This window comes from Callospermophilus lateralis, chromosome 11 (genome assembly GCF_048772815.1).
Source record: "Callospermophilus lateralis isolate mCalLat2 chromosome 11, mCalLat2.hap1, whole genome shotgun sequence".
In the NCBI taxonomy this organism is placed as follows: Eukaryota; Metazoa; Chordata; class Mammalia; order Rodentia; family Sciuridae; genus Callospermophilus; species Callospermophilus lateralis.
Window position 1 is genome coordinate 37394032 of NC_135315.1, and position 27354 is coordinate 37421385.

Genomic DNA, 27354 nt, shown 5'->3' on the forward strand with positions numbered 1-27354 from the left:
TACTGTAACTTGTATGCCTGTGTTTTGAAACTTGCTGTGGTTAAAAAAGTCAGGCTGTTAATATTGGTGCTTGACTGAATAAATCTGTTTTTGGTTTGTGAAGAAACTAACATAATAGTTCTTTATGGCCTTTGCCTTGATGCATGTGCACATCTTAATTCTAGGGACCAGGTTATTCTTTCTTCCTGGGGCATGATTGTTTTTCCCAGCTTACACCACACTCATGTGGTTTATGAACTGGAAGCAGAAAATTGACTGCTGGTTTGTTACTTTGGGTAGGTGTAGGACTCAATCTGTGCTTAGCTATTTATTCTTTTAATAACAATAGGAAATTTTAGCCTGCAATTCACCAACCTTTTAAATAATAGTTTAATTTTGTTAGGTTCCAGGATTTCTAGCACACCTTTTTGAGTGTTTTCTGACCATGGTAGTTTACAAATTATTTTACAAATTACAGAATGGGGGTTGTGAAGGTTTTATTAATCTTTGAATTAAAAATTTCATTGAATACTGGAGGCTGGATCAAATGCTAGCTGCTCAGTTGGCAAGTCTCTGGAGAAGCAGTTAAATAAGTAATTTGTTTAGGGTCACTCTGTTGGTAAACAATCTCAGAGACTTTTGTTTTTCCAAATTCTTGTTGCTTTTTATTTTGAAATCTGCTTTATTACCTTCATTAGGAGACTAAGTTGGCTAAGGGATAACCACCTGCAGGGAGTCACCTTGGGATCTTGGCGGATTATTGCAGTCCTGTGAGTTATTTCTGAACTGGTTCATTCTCTGGTCTCTAACCATACTTGCTGCAGGTATAGGTATTGATAATGTTTTTTGTGCATTTCATATCCCAGCCATGTCACAAAGAAAATTGCCTATCCTTCCAGTTTGTAAATCCAGGAGCAAAGGGATAAAGAAAATGGGTGAAAAAAAAAAAAGGCACATCTGATCAGCAGGAATGGTCTGGGGACTTTGCAAGTGAAAATAGCAAGAAACTGCTTGATATTTACATGGGTGTTTTTTCCTTGAATCTATGGAGAAGTGGTAAAAATATACAATATTTTACACTTTGTTGTAGGACAGAGGCAAAGAGGAAAACTGAAGCCCAAATTAAGCACAGGTTTTCTTTGCAAGGAGAGAATACAATGAGAATGCAAAGGTTTGTTGTGGTTTTGGTGGCATTCTATGAAATTGAAATCCATTTATTTCTGCTTCTTGGGATAAATATTGGGCATATTACATCCTGGCAGGAGCAGAAAATGTTCAGGAAGTCAGCATTATTTTTTCAGATTGAGATTAAATATCGAACCAAGCTAAAGGTCTGTGGGAGAAGGTGGTACTTCATCTGAATTCATCCTCCATTTATCACAGAATCCCATTTTGGCCTCAGTGCAGTGTGAGCAGTTATGGTGCACCAGGTGGGGGCCAAAGGTGTACAGTCCATTCTTTGGATGTGGCGGAGAAGAAGGGTTGAGGAGCTAAGGGAGAAATTCTGAATTGTGTAGACTGCCTGGGAGGTGGATGACAAACTGAAACTCGTTAGCAGTGAGGTAGACTTGGGAGGAAATTCTATGAGGAGGATAAACCACTTCTCACCACTTCTGAGAGACATTCTTCAAGTGAATATAAGTTTGTGTGTGTGTGTGTGTGTGTGTGTGTGTGTGTAATTTTGAGCTAGTGGGAAAGGCCTGGGATTAGTCATTTAGTTCTTGGAGGATGGTTGGAGAACCAAATTGAATATGATTAAAAATATTGGTGTGTTTAAAGAAAAAAGGTACAGATAGAGCAGGTAAATTTTAAGAACCTTAAAAAGTACTTTCTTTTAAAATTATTTATAGTTAACTTATATTGAACACTTGTTAAGTCTTAGACTGTGGGGTAAATACTTGACATGCAGTATTTTTAAAAATTTTTATTTTTAAAAAAAAATCGAACCCACTGCCTCATACATCCAAGCAAGCACTGTACCACTGAGACACAACCCCAGGATGCAGTATTTTATTCTTTTAAAAAAATTTATTTTTTAGCTTTTAGGTGGTTACAGTCTCTTTATTTTTTTATGTGGTGCTGAGGATCAAACCCAGTGCCTCAGATGTGCTAGGCAAGTCCTCTACTACTTGAGCCACAACCCCAGCCCAGTATTTTATTCTTTTCATTTATAATTGAAATATAACAGGTTCTATTGTTTTAAGAAAATTTAAGTTATACTGAGGTTTAGTAAACACTAGGATTTAGAGTCCTGTTCATTCTTCATTACAGTGTTTGACCTCGTTAACTTTTGTGCAGTTCATTTTGGAAAGGCAGATTGCTTAACTTTGATCCTACTTGATCCTGGTCCTGAAGTGCTGCCTTTTCCCAGGGCACGGGAAGGCTAAACCCTCTGCTGTAGTCTCTGGCAGTGGCTGCTTTTTAGAAAAATCCTAGTTGCCCATTAGTCACTGTGATATTATCTTGTGAAAGTAGCTTCTTCAGGCAGAAGGTTCTGACAGGCATGTTTGATGCATCCTTTTTCTTGCACAGGACTACTGGGGGGATCAGAGTCTCTGTTCTCAAAGAATTTTGTTGTCCGTTTTGATGGAAAGAGTATTCTAATAGAAAAAGGATTCTGTGGTAATTAAACTGCAGGTTTGTTTATTCTGTTTTCAGCATTGGTAGGAGATTTTACTCGAACTGCTTTCTTTACTGATTGACTTTGCCCTTTGGGATAGAATGACTGGGCTGAAATAAATGTGTAGGTTTCTCTGCTGCAGTGTTCAATCTGTCATCTTTCCTAAATGCCACACTAAGAAGCAGCCATTTAATTGGTCAGACCCCGGGGGTGATATTTTGGCACAACTCCATTGGTTAGAATTACTTTTCCCTGAACTTCATAGCAGATGCTGAGCTCCCTCTGCAGATATTTGTCATGGACTAGTTGAAACCAGGGAGTTTCCAAGAACATTTATAACTTGTGATTATTATGTATGTTTTTCAGTTGTTTACAGCAGTTCCCACTTCAGGAAAAGAGCTCACTTACTGCTAGTAGAAAATGTAGTCTCTTTCCTTTTCCTTTATTTATTTATTTATTTTTAATTTTTATTGTTGGTTGTTCAAAACATTACATAGTTTCTTGATATATCATATTTCACACTTTGATTCAAGTGGGTTATGAACTCCCATTTTTACCCCGTATACAGATTGCAGACTCACATCAGTTACACATCCATTGCCTTTTCCTTTATTTATAATGTTATTTTAACACTTCATGCTCCAAGGCCTCTGGTATCGTATTTCTTATATCCTTTGGTTGCTTCTCCCTCTGTCTTGGTGAGTCAGGAATGACAGATAGGCTAAGCTCCACCCTGACCTGGTGTATTTAGTAGGGTTGGTTTCTGTGATTTCTAGCATTTCTTTTCTCTGATGTTTTCATATTCATTTGTATTCTTTGTGATTTCCATCACAGTGTCAGGACAATATGATTGGGAAGGCATTGAAACCAGCTGTGCCTTTTGATGCAAGAAAGGGATGGAAGAAATGATGGCCAGTTCTTCTTCTAGGCTTTTCCTTTCTGGTTTTCTACTGTTGTAATAACTGACAACTTTAACATTTTTCTGTTACATTTTAGGCCAAACTTGCCATTCTTTTATTGTTATCCAGTAATCTTAGCAGACATTTTCAAAATTATTGTCAGTATGCCTGAAGTGGGAATGTTACATACTCTTAGGTCTTTACTTAAAGGCGTTGCTATGGTTATATGTATTTAAAACCCTTAGTTTGCTAATCATTTTAGAATCATATTGTGGAGTTTTCAAGCATGAATTTCTGCTCCTCCACACCCACTCTTCACTCTATTGCTGTTACCTTTATTTAGTTCAGTGAATACATGGTGATTACACTTAGCTGCCATTAAGGCTGAGAATAAATACTCATTCTTACTTCCTATTTCACCTTCCACAGTGTAACTCTAGGAGAAAAATATTTCAAAAAGAATATATAGATCATTAGCTATGGTTAGATGTAGTGCTGCTAGAATGCTCTTCCCCCAGACTGTAATCACCGTGAGAGATGTAGCACTTGCTAATTGTTGGTCCTCCTGGATTTGCAGTAGTGTTGGCAGAGCATAGTGCTGAGCTGATACTTCAGGGAGTGAATTAGAGTTACAGGGAGATGTGTGGGATGCTATGAGAGCACATATGGGTCAGAGAAGGTCTCCTTGAGCTAGTGCTCCAGGATGAGTATACTTGAAGGGGATTCCTAAGGCCAAAATAAGCTTGGCATCTGAGGTACTGAAAGAATGGGGTATAGCTCAATGTAAGGCAGGGAAACTAAGGCCCTGAGTGCTGAAGATTTACTTTCATTGTAATTTAGTAGTTACTCTCAGTACAGTTGAGACAATTTTAAAAAGACCCCTTGGCTGGGGATGTGATTAGTTCAGTGGTAGAGCACTTACCCTTGAGTATGCACAAGGCACTGGGTTTGATCTCCAGCAAAGCAAAAAAACAAACTATAAAAACCTACACAACTAGAATAAAGATGGGCAAGAATAGAAACTGAGATGCATCTTAGCTATGAAGTTGAAAATTGTCTTATTAATTAATTAATTAATTTTGGTACCAGGGATTAAACTCAGAGACACTTACCACTGAGCCACATCCCGGCCCATTTTTGTATTTTATTTAGAGACAGGGTCTCACTGAGTTGCTTTTTGCCTCACTTTTTGCTGAGGCTGACTTTGAACTTGTGATCCTCCTGCCTCAGCCTCCTGAGCCACTGGGATTACAGGTGTGTACCACTGCGCCCTGCTTATTATTAAGTTGTAGAAAGAAAGAAATGCAGATGATCCACAGATGTATAAATGAAAATTTTAGCTTTCTAAGGATGGTTTTTCTGTTTATTACACTATTATACTTTTTTTAAATTCTTTGCAGTACTTGGGGATTGAGCCCATGGGCACTCTACCACTGAACTCCATCCCCAGTCTTTTTTTTTTTTTTTTCCATTTTGAAACAGGATCTCGATAAGTTGCTGAGGCTGGCCTTGAACTTGTGATCCTTCTGCTTTAGCTTCACAAATCGGAGGGATTACAGTTATCTAGTGCACTTTATAAAGTGCTCAAGTGTGGAATGCTTGGCTTGGTGAGTAGGTACCCCTTTTTGGTGTCTTTAGAAGGGGGGAGGAACTAGTATTAAATACTTGCTCCCTGTAAGCAAGCCATATTAGGTGATTTTCATTATCTTCTCTCACAGCAAAGCCCTTGAATTACTATTGCTAATTGTGGGCAGTATGGAAAGTGCAAGTAGCTTACTCTTTCTATATGATTCCCAAATAGTCAAAGACCTTGTACTCACCATCTTCAACCTCTAGCTTTGTGACTCTGATCCAGTTAATAAACCTCAGGGCCCCAAGTCAGTGTTCACAAAATAAGCATTTTAATTCTGATTTTTGTAGGATTATTATGTTAAATGAGATGTTAGATGCAGACATAACTCATTTGGCATATATTAGATGTTTTGGAGTGTTTTCACTTTGTTCTTACAAAATAAAATTTTCTAGGATCATCTGAAAAGAGAAGTTTAAGGAACCTTAAATATGAATAGCTCCTTTAATTTTCCCTTTGCTGCTTGAAGGAACAGCACAGAAGATTATCTCACTCCTACAGATTCAGTACTTTATATTAAAATATAATTTGAGGAGTGGATAAGAGGAGCCCCTAGGCCTAGTGTCTTTAAAGTCATTGACATTGATGTTCATGGAGGTTCTGGAAGCTGGCTTGGAGAGAGGCAGACATTAATTCATATAAACTTTGGGCCTTATTAGAATGCCTGCATTTTCGTCACTGTCCTCTCTTTAATGGAAGATTGAAAAACCCAGTAAAAGTATGATCATCACTGTACTCAGCACCTCTTACAGAAGATGTGCTGCCAGGTGTAGGGAAATCTATTCCTGTTATTCTGAAGCTTAGAGAGAGAACTCATTCAAGTTGTCTCACTCAGCATGAAAGCCAGGATTTAAGGTAAAGTCTGACTGGTTCTAAAACCAAAGTAAAACATTTTGGGAACAACTTTTCACCTCCAAACTGTTTTGTCTTCTAAAAATTTATCCTTCAAATAAAATTCTTATCTAGGAAATATGTACTATCCATTACCCACATCCATAGGACTGCCTTGGAGGATGGAAGACATCTGTTAGGATTTAAAGTCCTTGGAAGTGTTTTCCTCTGCTAAGTTCCAGCCTTCTGAAACATGCTTTGTTTATGTCTGGCCCAGGTACCACTTCAGCAGGGCTGTTTATTTTGATTGAGCTTTGGGTTCTAAAGTTCCACTGTCCACTTGTCTCCTCTGTGACTTAGGTGTTCTGAATTCTTTATTCCTAAATAAATATTTCAGAAAGAATCTCAGTATCAGAGAGAACATGCTACATTGTCCCACACCCAGCCAATGAGACCAGTTGGTAATATGGTTCACTCTGCAGGTTGCTTACTTACAAGTACAACAGTAGTCACCCTACTTTATGCTTATTGTATTGTCACCAGTATTTTAAATCTTCCCCAGTTGGGGTGGCCACTGCAGGTGGGTTTACTGGAAAATTCTAGTTGCAACTCTGAGATTCTGTTTTAAATTTAACAGTGTCAAGGGAGTTCAAGTTTCTTGCCTGACCAACTTATTTTTAAAGGCAGACAGCCTTCCAAGTTGAGAGATGATTTTAAATTTCAGGTGAGTTCTCCAGAAACAGATGATTCTATATCATGTAGGTGGCATGAGCTTTTTTTTTTTTTTTTGGTACTTGTGATTGAATTTTTTTTTTTTTGGTACAGGGCCACTCAACCACTGAACTACACCTTGAGTCCTTTATTTTTATCTTGAGATAGGGCCTTGTTAAGTTGCCCAGGCTAACCTCAAATTTGTGATCCTCCTAGCTCAGCCTCAGAAGTCACTGGGATTATGGGTGTGTGTCATCATGCGCAGCATGTCATCACCTTTGTCAGGACCCTTCTCACCCTCCCCCCACCTCCGCTCTTCGTGACCAGAGAGAGAGACTGTGGGCTTTCCAGGCGAATCACTTTTAAATATATGGGAAGTTGCCATTTTAAAATTATAACTTGTGGTTTAATAATTTTTTGATGTACTATTTATCAAATGTTTACTAATGTTGAAGTATTTTATGTTATTTCTTATTCTTACAGTTATCCTCCTAGTTGGGTATAGAGATGAGGTGAGGTATATGTATATATTCTATACACACACACACACACACGTATATAGGTGAGGAAACAGATGCAAAAAGTTAGGTAACCTAAGGTTAGCTCCCCTTCATTTTTCATTAAGAATTTTTCCTTCTTACAGTCATTTTATAACTATATTGAGAAAATGCTTTTGATCCCAAGGAAAGAACTAGTACTTGAATGTTCTTAGACCTTAGTCTGTTCATTCCACAAATTATTTGGGTGCTTACAATAAAGTGGCACGGGGCTGGTTGCCCCAGGTTTAAAAAAAAAAAAAAAAATGATGATGATAAACAAGGTTCTTGCCCTGGGAGGTAGACTGTGAACCAAAAATATGATTACAGATTATGATAGTTCTGAAGGAAAGCAATAGACATGAGCAAGTATGTGGAACTGGAGAGGACTTCCCAAGAGACATGGTGCTTGAGTTGAGATCAGAGCATGGGAAGGAGCAGTAGAGGCAGGAAAGAAAGCATAGAGACCCACCCACAGCTCGAGGAGCTGAAGATTCACTATGGCTGGAAGCTTTGTGAGAAAAGGAGCACAGCATGAATTGGAGAAGGGGCAAAGTCTTAACCATGTGAGGAGTGGGGCTTTTCATTCTAAAATGCAACAGGGTTCTATTAGAGAACTGCAAGTATCTATGTGGGAAGGAAGGGAGAGGATGATGCCTTATGGAGAAAGAACTGGAGAGCAAAAGGAATTGAAGCTACTTGAGAGACTATTCTTTCCTCCTAGAAGCCACTCTAGAATCTGGAAATGTAATAGGACACAAAGTCCCTGCTCTCAGGGAGTTTCTAGTCTAGTGAGAAAAGGCAGTTAGCAAGCAAGTGGATAATGCCAACTAGTACCAAGTGTTTGCAATACATGAGATTAGAAAGTGACATTGAAGCTGAGGGTTGGATGACAAGAAGGAGCCAAGCAGGTAGAGTTCTGGGGAAAATAGTCCAGGCAGAAAGAATAACAGCAAACCCAAAGGCCCTAAGGAATGAAACATAAGTAAGTAGCAGATGAAACATGAGTTAGCCCACTGCACGGTGGGGAGATGAAAAGAGGAATCCAAATCTCGAGCTTTAGAAAGGTATCGAAAGCCACCTGAGGTGGAATGTGGGCACCCAAGGCAGTTGCCAACATTTGAGGACAGAGTTGGAACACCCAAGTTGATGGTATTAAATTTACACTTCTATCAGCAGTGTTTGAGTTCTAGCTGCCCTACATCCTTACCATTGCTTGCTGGAATCTCTCTTCTTTTCACCCATTTTTATGGGTGGTGGTAACGTATACTGGATGTAATTTGTACTTGTCTTATGATAAGGAAGAGTTTTTAAAACACAGCAGATCCTGGAGCATGCCTGTATGCTGATAGGAAAGCTCTAGTAGAGCCGGAGAGCCAGATCCCAGAGGGGGATGGGTTGTAGGGTAGACAGATGACTTTTTTTGGGGGTACTAAGGGGAATGAACGCAGGGGTGCTTAACCACTGAGCCATATCCCCAACCTTTTTTATTTTGCGACAGGGTCTCACTAAGGTACCCAGGGCCTTGCTAAATTGCTGAAGCTAGCTTTGAACTTATGATCCTCCTACCTCACCCTCCTGAGTCATAGGTGTATGCCACCATGCCTGGTTAGCTTTTTTTTTTTTTTTAATCAAAGTATTTCCCTTGTAGCCTATTTAGCATAGGCTTCAGGGTCTATGGGACCTAAGTTTAGATCTTAGCTTGGCTAACTTCTGGCTGTGACATTTAACAAGTTCTCTAAGCCTTGGCTTTACCTGAAAGCAAGAACTAATCAACCTTGTCAGAATCACATGAGAACACTAGGTAAAGGACCTAGCTCAGTGCCTGGCAGATAAGAAGCATTCTTCTAGTGAATACTTTCTCCTTCTCAAAATATGTAATTACTTATCAATTATTTCAGGGAGGCTTAGCTAAGCCATATTAATAGGCCTTTCACAGCATTTCTGTTCAAAGCCTTTGCAATTGTACTTTAATTGCTTTTTAAGGATAATATATAAGATGAAGCTAAGCCCATTCTGAATTAATGATCTGTAAGGTGGGATACTTTCCTTTATATACTTATAGCATAGATGCTTTTAAACATTCCAGAAATACATTAGTGACAATAAATAGGTGTGCCATCCTCAATAAACTGGTGATGCTTCTGTAAGATTTGTTGTCCAGCCATTTCTGACTTTACATGTCAAAGAATATTTCTTTGAGGTTTGGGGGCATTTTAGTTATTTTTCAGGGATTTTGGTATAGTCTTACATGCTGTGTTTACTGTACATCTGTTAGTTCCAGGATTTAGCTGACTTTGCATCTGTGTAACACCTTTTGTTTGCAGAACTACTTTTGGGGACTTTATTGCCTTAGTTTTTGATGGTTAGAAAGGTGGTTTGGAGTTACATTGCAAACTAGGACGACCCTTCTATTCTCTTCTCCCTTAGGAAAGCCAGTAATAGCCACTGATCCACTTTAAATTATTGGCCATGGGCAGGTGAACAAGTAGAGAAGTGTTTTAAAATTATTTAGGGATCTGGGACTTAATAGGAAGCAATCACATTATCTACCCTTTTGCCTCTAACTGAACCTGCCTGCAAGAGGTCATTTATCTTACTCTGTTATTAAGTATAATTTTCCCATTTAGCAGGGCTAAGTCTCCCAAGAAATACCAGCATACCTATCAAATCGTCAAAATCCTATGTACTGGCTAGCCATTCTTGCCTCTCAACACGGGGTTCTTCCACAAGGAATAGTAAATTTTTCTTATCTCCCCCACCCCCACCGCCCCCCGCCCTGCATCTGATCCTACAACTCCTGTCTTTCTCCCATTAGGCAGAGTGGAAGAGGAGAACTTGAAATTTCAGACAAGGACAGCAGGAGAGTAGTCAAACTGTTCTTGAGGATTAAATTACCAAGTCCATCTTTTCAGAAGAGGGGGAAGAAAGCCTGGGAAGGAATTTTCAAGCACTCAGTGAAGACATGATACTGATTTTCTTTTAAGATCAGGAAGAGCTTTGCAGGTCAGAGAGTGAAGTTTGAATCAAAGTGTAGCACTTACCACACCTCACTGTTGTCTCCACTTCAGTCCTTTAGCTATAGCAGATGCTGTGTGCATGTCTATTTAGTGCTGAGGGGTGAAAAGAATATTCCCAAGAAAAAAGTGTTTAGCTTGTGTGTCACTGTCTACATTACAACCTCCTGTGCCCTGAAATTATCCTGAATGCTGTTGTTATTTAGGCTTAGAGCTTGCCAATTTGGCAGGAGAGTACTTGTATATGATCACATTAGCAAATGTTTCTTTTTTGGTATTCAAATATCTGTCAAAAAGAGTAAAAGCCTTGTCTGCTGACTTCAGTGACCCTGTTCTATTAGACCTAGGTGGTCTGAGGTATTTTTAGCACTGAGACTCTTGACATCAGCCTCCTCCTTCCTGTAGTCATCCCCTTTCCCACATATACATACCTAGATTAAGAGACTTTGTTCTCCACCCGAACATGGGACCTTTGGGATCACAGAAAGGCAAATTTCATGTCTTCTTTTTTTAAATATTGTTTAGTTATCAATGGATGTTTATTTTATTTAGTTATATGTGGTGCTGAGAATCAAACTCAGTGCCTCACACATGCTAGGCAAACGCTCTACCACTGAGCCATAAACCCTGCCCCCAGATTTCACGTCTTCTCACAGAACCCAGTAACCAGATATCTGGACAGGCTGATGGATTTTTTTTTTGGCTGGGGGGTGCCATCAGGATGGCACAGTGAAGCTACAGTATCTTTCTGGGGCTACAGACCTCTTGGGTAAGATCTTGTTCAATTGCTTTTTGTATCCTTGATGTTGGTGCTTCCCAAGTGCTTGCTAAAGCATGTGGATTTCAATAACATAACAGCCTTCAGGTTGCCCCCACCCTACTGTTTGTGCTTTACCAAATGTGTCTGCTCATTTTGTGGCAGAGCGTTTACTTCTTAAGGAATCTACACATTGTAATTTTCCTATGTAGAAGAAACATCTTTTCTTTCTTCTTCTTGTCTTTTTTTTTTTGGTGTGGATCAAACCCAGGGCTTTGTGCTTGCTAGGAGAGAGCTCTACCACTGAACTATAACCAAAGAGTTTATTTTCTTCTATAGCTAAGTGTATTTCCTCTTTCCTTTTTATTTCATTCTTTTATCTTTCTGTCGATGATGCTGTGAACTTCTCTTTGGTTTCATCTGCCTTTACCTCTCTGCTCCTCTCTGGTGAAAGAGGTAACCCTTCTCCTGCCCAAGAGTAGTCTACCTCTTAGTCTAATCACCTGATTGCTTTTCTTCCTTCTCTTGGCCCTTTAGCCCTTCATTGATTCCCAGCTTCCCTTCTTTACAGTCTCTTTGTCTTGTGGGTTTCCTCTGCAGTCTCTGAATATGTCTACATTTATCTTGGTGATCTTCAGTGCTCTTTAGTTAACTGCCTTCTCTCATGATCAAGTTTCTTGAAAGAATAATTTATTTTTAGAATCTTGCAAGTCTCACTTCTCACTTCCTTTCCAGTCTGTGATTATCAGTTGGTTTTCTTTTCTTTTTGCTACTGGGAAGTGAATGCAGGGTTGCTGTATTAGTGAGCTACATACCCAGTCCATTTTATTTAATTTATTTTTTGTTGGGAGCTGTTACTTGGGATTGAATTCGGGGGCACTCAACCACTGAGCCACATCCCCAGCCCTATTTCATATTTTATTTGGAGACAGGGCCTCACTGAGTTGCTTTTCCTAAAGCTGGCTTTGAACTCGCGATCCTTCTGCCTTAGCCTCCTGAGCTGCTGGGAGGGCGCCTCTCACATTCCCAGTCCATTTTATTTTATTTTTTATTTTTTTTCTTTTTTTATTTTATTTTTGAGTTATAGTTGGACACAATACCTCAGCTCATCATCTCAGCCTCGTACCTGCTGTCCTCCACACGACAGATGCCTCCTCCTGAGAGCATTATCCCAGTAAATGAATTCACTAGTTTTCTTGTTGTGAATTAAGAGGCCCTTGCATTTGTCCTATACTCCTTTTTCTCTCCTTTTCCTATGTCATTCAGTTAATTGACACATCCTGCTAATTCTGTCAGAGATCTGTCTGTCCCTTTCTTTTAAGTCTGCATTCTCATATCTTGCCCGTACTACTCTAGCAGTTTCCTGCTCCTAACCTTCTCCTTGCTGATCTGTCCTCTACACTGATTAGTACTATACGTGCACTCTCATGTGCAAATACCATCATAAAACCTCGCTGCCTAAAGACCCCAGCTGTATCCCATTACATATAAGGTAAAGACCAGATTCCTTACCTTGGAATATGAGGTCTTCCCTGTTTATTTAACTTGTGTGCCCTTATCTGTCCCACCCCATCTTACTCCCACGCTTGACCAATCAAGCATTTTGTAGTTTCTCTAATGACATGGTGCATGCCTTTTTTCTTCTATTCCTTACTTCCTGGTAAATTCCTGCCTATTCTCACATCAAGATGTGGTACCTCACTTGAGAAGTCTCTCTGGTCTTGCCTCTGCCCCTATAGAGCTATCCTTCCATCATTGTAGCCCTCCACCCTCAGGTATAAGCCTCCCTTAAAAAGCAGGGACCACCCTGAAATTTCAATTTTTGGTTTTGCAGTTTTAATTCTCTGACCCAGCTATGGGCTTCTTGAGCATAGGTACTAATTAAGCCTTACTCACCTAACACTGGGAAGGGTAGGTGGTTTGCTTCAGTAAAGGTTACAGGCATATGTGAATGTGAAGAGCTTTTAGTAAAAATTGACGAATCACCTACAATCTTGTTCCCTTTCAGGAGATAAGCCCAGAAAGCCAAGAGGTAATTGTGGTGAAACCTCAAGATTTACTTTATATCTTACCTTCCCAGATAAGTTGTAATTAAAGGAATAGTTATAATGCAGATAACAACAACTAATGTTTATTTAGCGCTTTATGTCCTGTGGAATGTCCAGAGGAGAAACATGAAGTAGGGAAGGGTGCAGCCTACTAGAGGAAGACTACAGCCCATGAGCAGTCAAGCAGGGCTTGGGCCCCAGACCTTCTGATTCCAGAGCCTGTGTTCTTATCATTACATACTGTCTCCAATGTGTCTACCAACATGTGATTTAAAGAATTAACAAAGTTCCTTTTTCAGAGGGATACTCTCCTCCATTGTCCTCATTCTCTTGTCAACAAAGAGTTCATTTATTTTATCACACACACACAGGCACACACAGTGTGATGAACTTTTTGCTTCATTATTCCGTGTGAACTCATAATTCAAGGAAGGCAGATGAGGTCTTTGTCTTCTGGGAACTTAGAATCTGCAGACAAGCAATACTGAATCTGAGAGAAATGTTTTTGATGTGCAGGAAATTGAATGAGTATGTGGTTAGTGAAGATTTAAATATTGTATGTGACTCATTTGTTCAGCAGTCCTTGTTGAGCCACCTGTCTGACTAAGAACTGCAAGATTGTTACATTCCCTTTTCTCATAAGGGTTGCAGGCAAGTAGTCATAGACAGGTATTAATAAGACATGTCTACCAAAGAGAATGACTTGTATTGCAGGTGTATTGAGGCCTAAGGTTAACCTGGGGACCTAGAGGTTACTTCCTCTAACTGGCCTTGTTCTTTCTTCTACAAGTCGACCAAGGGATACCTCCTAGTTCCTTCCAGCTTATCATGTCTTTTGCTATGAAGGTGCCTTTGTTAAAACCATGAGTCAGGCAACAGAACAGAAAGTATTATTCTTTTATGTGAACTAATTATTCAATAATAAGGCTAAATGTTTCATTTATTATCTCTGTAAGCAGAGAGTTCAGGCTCAGAATGTCCATAATGACTGTCTTCCTCTGCTGTGGAAAATACCCATAGGTCACAGCTATGCTTCGTATTCTAGTGGGCTCTCTTAGTATCTTTATAGGTGATCTGATATTTGAGAGATTGGATTCTCTTTTTGATCATAAAAATCATCAATCCTCTTGCCCCCAGTACCAGTATCTGATGTGTAAAGCAGGAATAATAATCCAAAACTTCTTAAACCCTCAGAGGCACTGATTCAGCAAGGAAGCAAACATTCGTTGAACATCTGCTTCAGGCACAGGGCTGGTAGGGTACAGTACAGACGGGAATGAGAAGTAGTCCCTGCCCTTAAAGAATTTATGACTTCGGGGTAGAGAAGAAATCACCTGTGTAAGAAACTGTCATAAGTGCTGTCCTAGTAGTTTACCTGGAATTAGGGGCACATATGTAAGAGTAGCTGGTTTTACAGACTGGCAAGAGGGGAAATGAGAGGACAACATGGCGTAAAGAAGAGGACCTGAGATTTAGAGTCAGAAAACCTAGGGTTTTAGAATCTAAGCACTCTACAGATTAGCTTTCTCTCTGATTTAGCTCTCTGTATTTGATTCTTTGAGCCTGAGTTGCTTTATCTATGTATTTTTTTCATTTTCTTTTTGTTACCCAGGGATTGAAAGCCACTGAGCCATATCTCCTGCCCCCAACCCTTTATTTTTTTCTTGAGACATGGTCTCACTAAGTTGCTTAGGGCCTCGCTAAGTTGCTGAGGCTGGCTTTGAACTTAGATCCTTTTGCCTCAGCCTCCCAACCTATTGAGATTACAGGCATGTGCCACTGCATCGTTTTTTTTTTTGAGACAGGGTCTTGCTGTTTATCAGGCTGTTCTGGGTTCAAGCAGTCCTCCTCTCTCAGCCTCCTAAGTAGCTGGGACTAGAGAGGTATGTGCCACCATGCCCTTGCCTCATGTACATAATAGGAATTAACAGTAGAGCTGAGTGTAGTGGCATATACCTATAATCCCACTTACCTGGGAGGCTGAGGCAGAAGCATCACAAGTTCAAGGCCAATCTCAGCAATTTAGCGAGGTTCTGAGCAACAGTAAGATCCTGTCTCCAAATAAAAAATAAAAAGTGCCAGGGAAGTGGCTTAGTGGTTAAGCATGCCTGGGTTCAATTCCTGGGACACATCCTGTCTTCTACTTGGAAGGTGTGGCTCCAGCGTCCCTGCTCACCTGTACTCTTGGGGATGGAATCTGCAGTACTGGTGGGTCTTAACCTGGACCTTTCCTCCCTTCCTCCCTTGCACCAGATTTTATCATGTGGGCAACCTGCTGCAACTGGTTCTGCCTGGATGGACAGCCTGAGGAGGTCCCACCAGCCCCCGGAGCCAGGACACAAGCCTATTCCAACCCTGGGTACAGCTCCTTCCCATCCCCAACAGGCTTGGAACCAAGCTGCAAGGCCTGTGGGGCCCACTTTGCAAACACAGCCAGGAAGGTGAGTGCTGCCTTCTCAATATGCTCTGTCCACAGCCTTAGGACCACAGGCAAGGCCATTGGCCTTGCTCTGAATGCCTGCCACCTGACCTCTACTAATGTGGTGCTAGGGACCCTGGCCCATCCCTTTTTTAAGGATGTTCAAGAACGACTACTCAAGTAAAAGCCAAGCATCTCAGCATAGATTTGGAACCAATTGACTTGAATTCAGATAAGAGCTTTGTCAATTAACTAATTGTATGACTTAACCTCTCTTGAGATTTGGTTTCCCCTTCTGTGAAATGGGGATGACAATGGTAGCCATGTCCTAGAGTTAGAATAAAATAAGCTATGAAGAGCCCCCAGCATGATGCTCGGAATATAACAGGCCCCAGTGTTGTTTGCTCCATTAGCTGCGATTGTACAAGGCCTGACTGCAGGTTAACCTGTTCTTTTTATCAAAGGAAATGTCAAGGATGTCTCAGGTGCATCCAGACCATAGTAGACAGAGGCTGGAGCTTGTTTACTGTAACAGATTTTCTTTTGAAATACTTGGGAGCCGTGCTTCCCAGATCAGCAAGCAGGAAATGGAATCATTGGCTGTGTGAAGGTGTGGGTGTGGGCTGTCCCTTTTCCAGTGCCCAGCAGTAACAAATTTTTTCTTCTGCAGAATGAGAGATTTGCAGCCCAGAGAGGGTGATAGGGTATGAAGTTAAAATGGTGGTAATGGGAAATGAGAGAAATATTATTTTTGAAACTACCCAGTGTGTGTAAGAGTTAGTTTTAAGATTTAGATTTTTAATTTCCTTTAGATTTTTAGGTGTTTTTAAATTTAGATTGTTGGTTTCATTTAATCCTCATAGTAACTATATATAGGTTTTGGAGTCCACCAAGTCTCATATTATATATGATAAACTAAGGCTTACAGTTCAAAATATTAAAACTGTACCTGTCAACTTTCTGACAAATAGCCAAAGAGAAAACACACACACACACACACACACACACACACACACACACACACACACAAAAAAAAAAAAAAAAACTTTTTTCTTTATTTAGCCAGTACCCAAGAGCACATGACTATTAAGTGGCAGAGCTGATTCAAACACAGGTCCTGGATTCCAAAGCTCCCTCTCAGGAGACATTTAGCATGAGTTGATGATAAGTGACAGACCTCCGCTAGGGAGACAGACAAATAGAGGCTATCCCTGCTCACCAGGGAGCTTGCAGATGGACAGGGAAGTTGGGGCAACAAATACCACACAATGAGACCTGCCAGAGAAAAGCCACTATGGCAAGAAAAGCTTTGTGGGAGGAGACGAATCCCAATTTGGATGATGAAAGATGATTATTGGTAAGTTGTTTTCTTGCTGCAAAAGTACAAATTAATTTTGTGCAATTCACAATGAATTTTGTGGATAGTAAGGATGTTTTCTCCTACGAGAATTTTTCATTTGTAATTTCATGCTTAAGTGGATCAGCATTCTTAAGTGCTTGGCATTTAATAGCCAGAGGCTTTTAAAATGTCTTTTCTAGAAATGGTTGAATTGCATTGATTACATGGATCCTGGTGTCTTTTTTTTTTCCCCCATTACGGTCAGTATTTTCTGCATGCCTATTGGGTGCAAAGTATAGATGACATTTAGGACTTTTTAAGAAAATATAAGTAAGAAGAACTCCCTGCATTCCCAAATTCCCAGTCTTTGAAAGAAGTGGCAGGCTGTAATTTTTTCATAAGCCATTTATCCCATCAGCATACAACACCTGCCTATAGTTAGCAATGGCCCTGGCAATTTTGGATTGTGTTTTGGCACCTAGCCTCTTTAGTTGTACCATTTTGAAGAGGAGGGAGAAGTTGTGCTTGGAAACACAGAAGTGGTATACATATCTCAAGAGTGGAAAGAGAAGTGGTTCTTAAGTGTTGGGAAGAGCTGAGATGAGGCAGAAGGGAAAGAGAACAAAAGATGACTCTGTACCTTTAGCTTTATGTGAATTATCTCACATATAATGTCCCAGTGGTCCTTAGACTGGTAGAGTGAAAAAGTGGGCCTGAGCAGTGCCAGGAAACACAGGCAAGGAGGAGATAGAGAAGGGAAGCAGATTGATTGTTGAGGATGAGAAAGCAAAGTACCCTACTTGGTATCCCTGAAGGGTAGTGCCCACCTGAGGTGCCACTGCCAGCTCTTGATGCTGGGTGTCTGAGTGTTCTCTGGGCATTTCTGCAGGCATGTTGCTGTCCCTCATTCATCTTTCCCGCTAACTTGTTAATTGACTGGTTTGAACCATTTGCTAGAATTTACATATAGGGATTCCTTTGCTGTTCTGCCCACATTGGTTTATAGCTTTTTCCCCCTCTGCCTTTGCTCTCTCTGCCACCACACTCAACTCTGGGAATTTAGCCTTGAGCGTTATCCTCCTCCTCTAGAGTATTGAGCAGATGTTCACTTACTTCAGAGTCCCTGGTGGCAGGGGTACAAAGAAGCCAAGTTGCTATCTTTCCATTTTGATCTTTCATCCAACAAGCCACACACATTTGAAGAATAGAATTCTTTGGATCTGGGTGATTGAGCCACATAGGCTATATAATTGTGTCAAGCTAGAGCTTGTCAGACTGCACTGACTTAAGTAATATTCATGTCAGGACCACAGCTTTAAGACATTGACGCCTCTTCATTTTAGCCATCCTAAACATTCCATTTTTCCATGGGAAAATTTTAGATATGAATGAACCCCACATACTCCACCTGCATGACTGCTGGTCCTGTAAAAACATTATGATGTTAGCACAGCCATGTGTTCTTTTCTGCCACTTTCTGCAGTTCATCGTCTGGTTATAACTGTGAGGAGAATAAAGGAGCTGGTGTGTGTCCTTTTGCAACACCTTCTAAGTCTTAATAGCCCAAACTGGATGATTAATATGTCCTTTTCCCTTTACGGTAGGAATGATGCTTGCACAAACACTAGCTGCAGCTGCCTTAACTATGTGGACTAGCTTCAGCCCCACATAAGATTCCTATGACCTTGATTATGAGATTCTTAAGTCTCTTGGGCATTCTTACATGTGTTGCACAGCTTCCTATATTTAGAAAAGAGGAAGCAGAAACATGCCGGTTAATGCTTAAGTCATCACAGAATGAAAGTGTTTAACTTCTATAGAGGATCAGTGAGGGTGCCCAAGAGGACAAACCCAGGGTGCTGGGAGGGAATTTCCTCTCCTGGGAGGATGACCTGCCCTTGGCTGGAACTGAGCTCAGCCAGGTGTCACTGTGCTGGCGCAGCCTGAAGCTTGAGCAGCAAGGCTTTACTTCCTGTGGGTCCAGCAAACTCTGGCGGGCTGTTTGTGGTTGTGGGAGGAGCTGCCGCCAGGCTGTGCCAGCTTGTTTGTCAGGTGCTGTCGCCAAGACACTCTGTGTTTTCACAAAGGAGAGTGCCCTAGTGTCTGGGGCCTCTCATTGTGTCTAAATATTTGTCTTGGAAGTGACCTTATACACCACCTACCTCCCAGCACTCTGAGTGGCCTTGCTAGATTAGTGGAAGCTGGCACCAGCCTCTGGATGGGGCGCTGGCTTGGGCGTTTGGAGGTGGAAAGCCAGGCTCATGACTCAGTACTGCTGGCTGTCTGGATGGTTCTGAGTGTGGCAGCAGGGCAGGGTGAGAGGGGCATAATCATGGGCACTGGACTCAGACCTCAACTGTGAACCTCAGCTCTGCCTTTCCTGCCTGACCTTAAACAGAATACAGTTTCCCTTCTTGTTGTTTTGCAAATCAGGAAAGAACCCTGATACCTACTTTGCGGGGTGCTTTGAGAATTCAATGACAAGCTAGGTATAGCTCTAGCACATAATAGCACCTCCATAAATTGAATTAATACTAATTAGCAACATCTGCCACCTTAACTTTCACACATTTACCTTCTTTCCTTAGCAATAAAGTAGAAAGAATGACAGTTTAGGACTTGAATCCTGGCTTTTATCATTAGCCAGTATTTCCTAGAAATAATAACTAAAATCACTAGCACTTAATGGGAACTCATTACATGTCAGATATACTTAAATGCAATAAGTACTGATATTACCCCATTTTATAGATGTGGAAACTAAGTGCCAGAGAGGCAAAGTTATATACCCAAGGTGATAATCATGAAAAATGGGGAAGGAGGTTTAATAAAAATGCAGAGTATTTGAATTCCAAAGGTGGTAGTTTTAATTAATAGCTTCAGGTACCCTGTCAGTAAAACTAATTAGGAAGCTTTAAATAAAATTCTAAATGCCAAGTGTCCTGTACATGAATACATAGATATATACAGGTATCTTTGAGTGGCTTTTCATCTGGGTTCTGCAAAGTAGCTTGTGCCCTTGGATATAGGAGACAGCTTGTAACAAAGTGACTTGAAGGATCCTGCCAGGTGTGGTGGTCCTGCCAGATCTGTCTTATTGCCTCAAGCTGACACATTTTCCTCTGCCTCTTGCTCTAAGCAGCAGACCTGTTTGGACTGTAAGAAAAATTTCTGCATGACCTGTTCAAGCCAAGAGGGGAATGGGCCCCGCCTCTGCCTTCTCTGCCAACGGTTCCGAGCCACAGCCTTTCAGCGGGAAGAGCTCATGAAGATGAAGGTGAAGGACCTGAGGGACTACCTCAGCCTCCATGACATCTCTACTGAAATGTGCCGGGAGAAAGAAGAGCTGGTATTCTTGGTGCTTGGCCAGCAGCCTGTAATCTCCGAGGAGGACAGGACTCATGTCCCAACCTTGTCCCCGGACTTTCCTGAGCAGCAGGCCTTCCTGACCCAGCCTCATGCCAGCACAGTACCTCCTACCTCACCCAGCCTCCCTTCTTCACCTGCACAAGCCACCTCTGTTCCTCCTGCTCAGGAAAGTCAGCAGGTATGAGCCCATGTATGGTCCTGCCTCTCTGCTTACTGATGCAGGAAATATTGATTTCTGGACATCAGACTTGTGTTTGGGGTTTCTTTAGGGATGATGTGCATGGCACCATGTTTTGTGGCTTTTGTTTTTAATAGATATTATCCTAGTCAGACATTTAAAAAAATTATTGTTCCACAGATATTTTGAAGAACTATTCATTAGTTCACCATTAGCTCTGTAAATTTAGTTCTATTCATATTTGCGCTCCAATTTACCTTTGGTCTTCTATAGCCAGATTGGGGACTCATTCCATGGTAACCATCACAAGGCATATAGGAGAAAAGGACTCTAAGCAGGGAAGGAGGAGTTTCCTTGCTACTTTCCTGGTCACTGTGGTGTCCTTATCTCATGGGCCTGGAAATGGTAAGTTAAGGGTAGCACATTGACTGAACTGTGAGCAGGGCATGGGGAGTGTAGAAATGAGTGATCTCTATCCTCAACCAGCCCCTGAAAGAGAGAGGAGGATAGACCAATTCTTGGATTCTAGTGCGGCCAGTCGACTTAATTAATCCTAGTGTCAGGAGCAGTGGTGTCACACAGATCTACAGAAGTACTTTAGTGACCCTGGTATCTATATGGGCAGTGGGAGATCAGAACTTAAATCTGGCTTCCACATTATTATTATTATTATTATTTTGGCTGGGGATTGCTAGGTATTGAACCCAGGGTCTTGTGTTTGCTAAGCATGTACTCTATCACTGAAGTATCCCCCAGCCCCCTATCCACTTTTGTTCCTGACTCCTTGGTCACCTTGGAAAAACTTGCAACAGTGACATGGGATCAGCAATCCCAATCCCCTTTTGATTTTGCCAGGATGGAGGAAGGCTTGAGTAGTGTGATACCATGTCTAAAGAGCTTTGAGCTTCAGGGCTGGTATGGTGCTAGCACTGTCCTTTCTCACATGTGACATAAAGTTGCCTCTTGTTATGATCACCTCCTTTGCCAAGACTGGACACTCTTTTTCAGCTCTTGACAGGCACTGAGGCATAAAGGCCAATGTGATTGCATAATTTAACTGCAGTAAAATCATTTAACTCTCTAGTTGGCTTGAGCATGTTTTTCTCCCCAGCTGGACTTTAACTCTCTCCAAAGCTTTTGTTATGCTAGACAGGTTGCATCTCTTGCAATATGTTCCTCTTTTTGCTCAGGTTTTGGAGCACCTCTCTCTGTTTAAGGGAAACAAGGAGAGGAACTTGAGGAATTATTTTTTTAGTGAGGGTGGGGAGATACTGGGGATTGAACCCATGGGTATTTAACCATTGAGCCACATCTCCAACATTTTTTTATTTTTTATTTTGAGACAGGGTCTTGCTGAGTTGCTTAGGGCCTCAGTAGATTGCTGAGACTGGCTTTGAACTTCAGATCCTCATGTCTCAGCCTCTTGAGTGGCTGGAATTACAGGTGGCACCACTACACCCAGCTTCAGGTGGATTTCTATTTTTTAAAATTTTATTTTATTATTATTTTTTGATATCAGGAATTGAAACCCAGGGGCACTCAACCACTGAACAAATCCCCAGAGTTAGTTACTTTGGTAGATTTTTTAAATGAAATATTATAAGGTTTTTGTCATTAACCAGAAATTTCCAGATGGCATCCACAGGTCACAACTGCATACTCGTTGTTATTGAGTACTTTTCCAGAGGACCTGAGTGTCAACTCACTTTCCTTGTCCTGATGAAGTCTACATTCTACATTTAGCAAGCAGGGCAGACAGGCATGGCCAAGTTAGGCACCCTATGCAAGGCTATTAGTTGAGTCTACAAGTGAGCTGTGCTCAGAATGCAAATCTTCTCATATTCTTTGCTCCACTAGGGTTCTGTCCTTTACATTTAGTGCCGTAGTGACAGTTGCTAGGGAAGGAAAAGTCTGCAATAAACAGTGGACAGATATGAGTCGTGGATTTTGATTTAGCCAGTGGGCAAACCGGCAATACAGGAGCATGCTTTGTGGCATGAGGTCCAGTTTCTCTTTCTAGGAAACAAAGGACATACAAAAGCTGTCCACCAAGAAATAGGCTAGACTCTGAAAGACTCAAGAGAATGATGGACACCATGTCTACATAAGTTAAGAGAGCTGGAGATGTAGCCAGGCATGGTAGCACACACCTGTAAATGCAGTGGCTGAGGCAGGAGGATCGAAGTTCAAAGCCAGCCTCAGCACTTAGTAAGTTGCTAAGCAACTCAGTGAGACACTGTCTCTAAATAAAATACAAAGTAGGACTGGGGATGTGGCTCAGGGGCCAAGTGCCCCTGAATTCAGTAACCAAAAAAAGAAAACTGGAGCTGTGGATGTTGTTTGGGATTCATCCCTATACACATGTATGTTCTTGTTGTCACCTGGCATATTGTCTTTGTTTTCATTTCCACAGTAGTTTGACTCTTTTGATGAGTGGCTAGGCCAGTAGGTGAATTTGGTTTCCCAAGTTATCCCTTTGTTGGTACTCTGAGGGTCTGGTTGAAAGGCTCTGAGCTCATACCAGACCCATTTCCTGGAAGCAGCAGGGAGTGAAGAGGATCTAGTTAGGGATTTTGGTATAAATAGTGATGGAACAGAAAGCTCAGAGCTGAAACTACTGTTTGGCAAACCCTCCCCTAGAGTAGCATCTAGGAGGCTCTTTTTGGGAAGCTAGAATTGTGAGTATTATGAAACTCTGCAAGCCTAGGCATTTGTCTTCTGTAGTCTTAGGTTGGTAGATTTGTAGATTCATTAAACGATGTTTGAACAGGTTTTGAGACACTTTTAGTATGCCCTGCTGGTTGAAGCACATTTTGAAGATGTGAGAGCAGTGACCAGGCTGGAGACGAGGACTAGAGTGGTGAGGATCTAGGGACTATTCCCTCAGGTTCCATTGAGGAAGCCAGGGAGATTCAGTATGAAGGAGGAAGAGATTTTATGTGCCATTTGGAAAAACAGTGGCCATTGTTCTGAGGGACAGAACAAGGGGCATTGGGTGAAAGTTGGGGAGAGGGAAATTTTGGATCAGTGTCAGGAGCAAACTTGGTGGTAGGGAGAGAGCAGTTCAGCAGTGGGATGGACACAGTGATTATGTTCAGGCTGATAGTAAACTGTGAGTGGGGGCCATTGCCATCTTGGTCGTGGGTAGAATTCACTAACATATTCTTATTCTGGAGGGCATCTGTGTGTCTACTGAAATCTGTATAGTTTTCTCTGAGTGACAGGTTTGGTGTAGAGAACAGGCATTTGTGACACTGTTGTGGGAAGTTTGGTCTCTGGGGGATATGGGAATACATTTTGGACATGTGAGCTGGAAAGAGTCTCATGCTATGCAAATTTCCTGGACATCTCTGTGGATGTGATGGCACCTTTCTCTTCCCACAGGCCAATGGCCATGTGTCTCAGGACCAAGAGGAGCCTGTCTACCTGGAGAGCACAGCCAGAGCACCTACCGAGGATGAGACCCAGGTGGGGCCTCTACTCCGGTCTGCGCCTTTGCTTTTGCTCTTTCACTGGTATTCTTGGGATGCTCTTAGGAGCCTCTTAGCCGACTCCGAGGTGGAGAGAGAAGAAACCAGTCTGTGATATGATGGTCCTGAGGTTTTGTTCTCAGGGGAGTTTAGTGCTAGCATTCCATATGAACCTTTGGTGCTGTCAGTGTGTGAGTAAGCAGGGATGAGGTCACAGTGGAGACTGGAGCCTTGTGGCCCATTATGTTCCTGTGTTTTGACTTTCTAAGAGCTGCCAGAGGGTAGGCTATGGGTGCTACTGTAAAAACCTAGTTGTTCTTTTCTTTTGCGTTCTCACACAGTAGCCATTGTCAGGAGGAGAGGGTCAGATAATGAGGAGTTAAGGCCAAGGCCAGTCCAGACAGCACAGCTGTCAAGGCCAAGAACCATGATTGAGGATGTGTATGGCCTCTTCCAGGGGCAAGCAGTACTCTCCCAGGTAGAGAGACAGGCGAGCACCATGCTTGGGGGTTTCATGTGCTGCTACATTTGATCTTCATAGGAACCTTATATGGTAGCACTGCTTTATCTACTTTGTGGAGGGGCATACAGGCCCAGAGGAGAGAAGCAGCTTGCCAGGAATTATTTAACATTTAGATAGCAGAGGGGTCAGGTCAGAATTAGGGCCATCTGATTCAAGACCGTGCTCCCTGTATATGTTATACTTGATGGTTGTTTTGGGGCTACCTGCACCTGGGCACAGATCTGTGAGTCAGGAAGAGACTCTAGTCCAGTTTGCAGTGCAAAGGCCCATGCCAGGCATTCCTTTGTGTCTGTTGTTCCTACTCTTCTTGAGGTCCATCACCAAAATGCAGTGCAATGAGTGAGTTGGGGTCCTTGAAGAAAGGTGCTCAGAGAAGTAAGAGCTGAACCCCCCCATCTCATCTTTGCCATTTCAGTCCATTGACTCTGAGGACAGCTTTGTCCCAGGCCGGCGGGCCTCTCTGTCTGACCTGACCCACCTGGAAGACATTGAAAGCCTGACGGTGCGGCAGCTGAAAGAGATCCTGGCTCGCAACTTTGTCAACTACAAGGGCTGCTGTGAGAAGTGGGAGCTGATGGAGAGAGTGACACGACTGTACAAGGATCAGAAAGGACTCCAGCACTTGGGTGAGGGCTGTCTGGGTGGCAGCTACACAGAGCTCTAGGGTGTTTGCTATCACCCCAAAACATGATGGCATGACCTGATTCAGCTGCATGCTTTTAAGCTGAGGAGGAAGGCCACTTATATTTGTACCATCTAATCATAGCTGTCACTTGTGGTTAAGTGCCAAGACTTGGTTCATTTTGTACACACTTGTTTCATCCTCAAAGCAACCTGAGCAGGGAGGGGGATTATGGTCATTACCCTCTTATTGTGGAGCTCAGGTTTGAATGGAGGATTTTCTAGTCTAAGCCCATGCCTTTCCTGCCATACGCTGCCTCCTCCATACTCACCCCTACTCCAGCAACACATGCATATTTGGGAGATTAGGAAGTGAATCTCAGCAACCACAGTGGGAGAACATATCTGTTCTGCCAGCACTTGGGCCATACCTTTTGTTCATTTCCCAAAGCATTTGACATGACATCATTTTCAGGAGTTATCTAGTACAATATGTGGTTGAGTCTGGGGAAATATTTAATGCCACACTGATTTCATGGTAGGTATTTTTTTAATACCTACCTACAGAGGAGAAAGGTGTTTGGCTGTTTTGAAGTCAATATTTCCCCAAAATTTTTTACCATCAAACCCTCACCTTCCTTCCCATTCCCAGCTGATACAGTTCCTACAAAGCTTTGATTCCTTGAATAACAGTGGTTGAATGATGTGAGAATTTATTAGAAGAGAGCCAGATGTCAGGCTCTCTCCTAATAAATTCAAATGGCAAAAATTCATCAGAGTTAAGAGACATCCAAGTACTCACCTGGTTGCAGACTGAGACCTACTGACATGGTGTCTCAGTGTTCTCTGAGATTCTCTCAAGTCTCCCTAGAGTTGCAAGGACCTGGGGAGTGGAATAATGACTGCATGTGAGAACTTTATCCAGAACACCCATGACTGAATAAAACAGCCAGATTCTTCATTCTTTTTTTTTTTTTTTTTTTTTTTTTACTTGAATGCTGAATTCAAAGGCAATAGGAAAGGATGTGGCATATTTAGAGTGTCCTTCAGGTGGTTTTGTTCCTGCAGACTAATGGAGGACCTTCTTCTAAGAGTAGAGCAGATGCACCAGTAGGAGCTCTGTGGGAGTTCTCAGCATGCAGTGAAGGAGGAGGGCAAATGTCTGTGCAGACTTTTGACAGGCCTGGTTCCCAGCAGGGAAGTGGCTAGAGTCAGAAATGACATGAGGGTGGTGGGCGACTTCCCTTGTGCCATCACACCATCACATATTTAGACATCTTTCTCTTTCCTTTTCAGTGTGTGGTGCTGAGGACCAAAACGGTATGTAGTTGTTTCTTTTTGGAAATGGGCTTAGGCTCCAACTGATTCTGTCCTCCTCCCATCTTCAACCCTAATCCCTTTTGACATTCTTAAAAATTATGAGCATATGGGTTTCCAAAGAGAGGGTATGTGGAAATTCATCCTCCTGTCCTCTGGGAAAAAAGCAGAGTGGCAGCGTGCCCAGGGGCAGATTGATCTTCACAGCTCTGGGCTGCCTTTTTGCCACAAGTCCTGCTCAGTTTGTTTTTTCCTAATTCTGTGTTTCCACTCAGTTGTGGTCTAGATGGGAAAGTCACTTGAGATGTATACCAGCTTCTGGTACCAACCAAAGAGAAAGGGTGGTGAACTGAAGGAACTATTTGTACGGGGCTGAGCAGTAGTCAGCTGCTGTGGAAAGAGCAGGATAGGAGTCACCTGGAGTGTTCTCTGAGCACAAGGTGCATCTCCCACCTCAACTGCTGTAACCTACCGGTGTGTTGAGGTCCACCAGTGGTAGAGCTCCAGGATACACTGTTGACAATCCAGGAAGTATTCTAAACTGTGTTACATCATTTTGAAAGCCTCAAGGTCTAGGGTTGTGAGTTTCTTCCCAAGAAAACAGTCTCAGAGTAGTGTTGTGATCTGCAAAGCATTTTAAACCTTTTTCAGAGCACTGCCCAAATTTGTTAATTAGTAAAATGGCCTTTTGCTCAGAATGGAGCAGGGAGTTGAGCTTTTCTGTTAAGTGAAACTGTCTGGAGGCTGGGTTCATCCCTCACTTGGTGCCTGCTTTTTTTCCCCTGTTCCCTGGGAGAATGCTGAGGACTGGGTTGATGAATTTATTGTTGCTCCTGAAAAAAGGAAAAAGTAACTGAAGTTCTACAAAGTGATCTTGTAGATCTTGAGATTTGTAGGCCTTCCAAACCTTCCCTGTTAGGGTAACAGCCCCTCAAGAGAAGTAAATAGGTTTTACTCCCATTCACAGCTACCCACCTCCTAGGGGAGGTCTTTCTTGACTTTATGACTTGTTCAGAGAAGAGAAAAAGAAACTTTAGAAGCAATAAATTGAGAGACTGCCCCTGTGGAATGGTGAAACCCCATATAGCAG

General features: G+C 42.0%; 1 protein-coding gene across 1 annotated transcript in view; it reads left to right on the plus strand.

Moving 5' to 3' along the window:
• Rffl (ring finger and FYVE like domain containing E3 ubiquitin protein ligase) overlaps positions 1-27354 on the plus strand; it is a 62722-nt gene that overhangs the window by 31283 nt on the left and 4085 nt on the right. The window contains exons 3-7 of the mRNA XM_076870537.1: positions 15282-15469; positions 19929-20333; positions 23718-23801; positions 24742-24952; positions 26244-26267. Of these exons, the coding sequence (XP_076726652.1) occupies positions 15282-15469; positions 19929-20333; positions 23718-23801; positions 24742-24952; positions 26244-26267 (912 nt within the window). The remainder of the gene's footprint in view (positions 1-15281; positions 15470-19928; positions 20334-23717; positions 23802-24741; positions 24953-26243; positions 26268-27354) is intronic.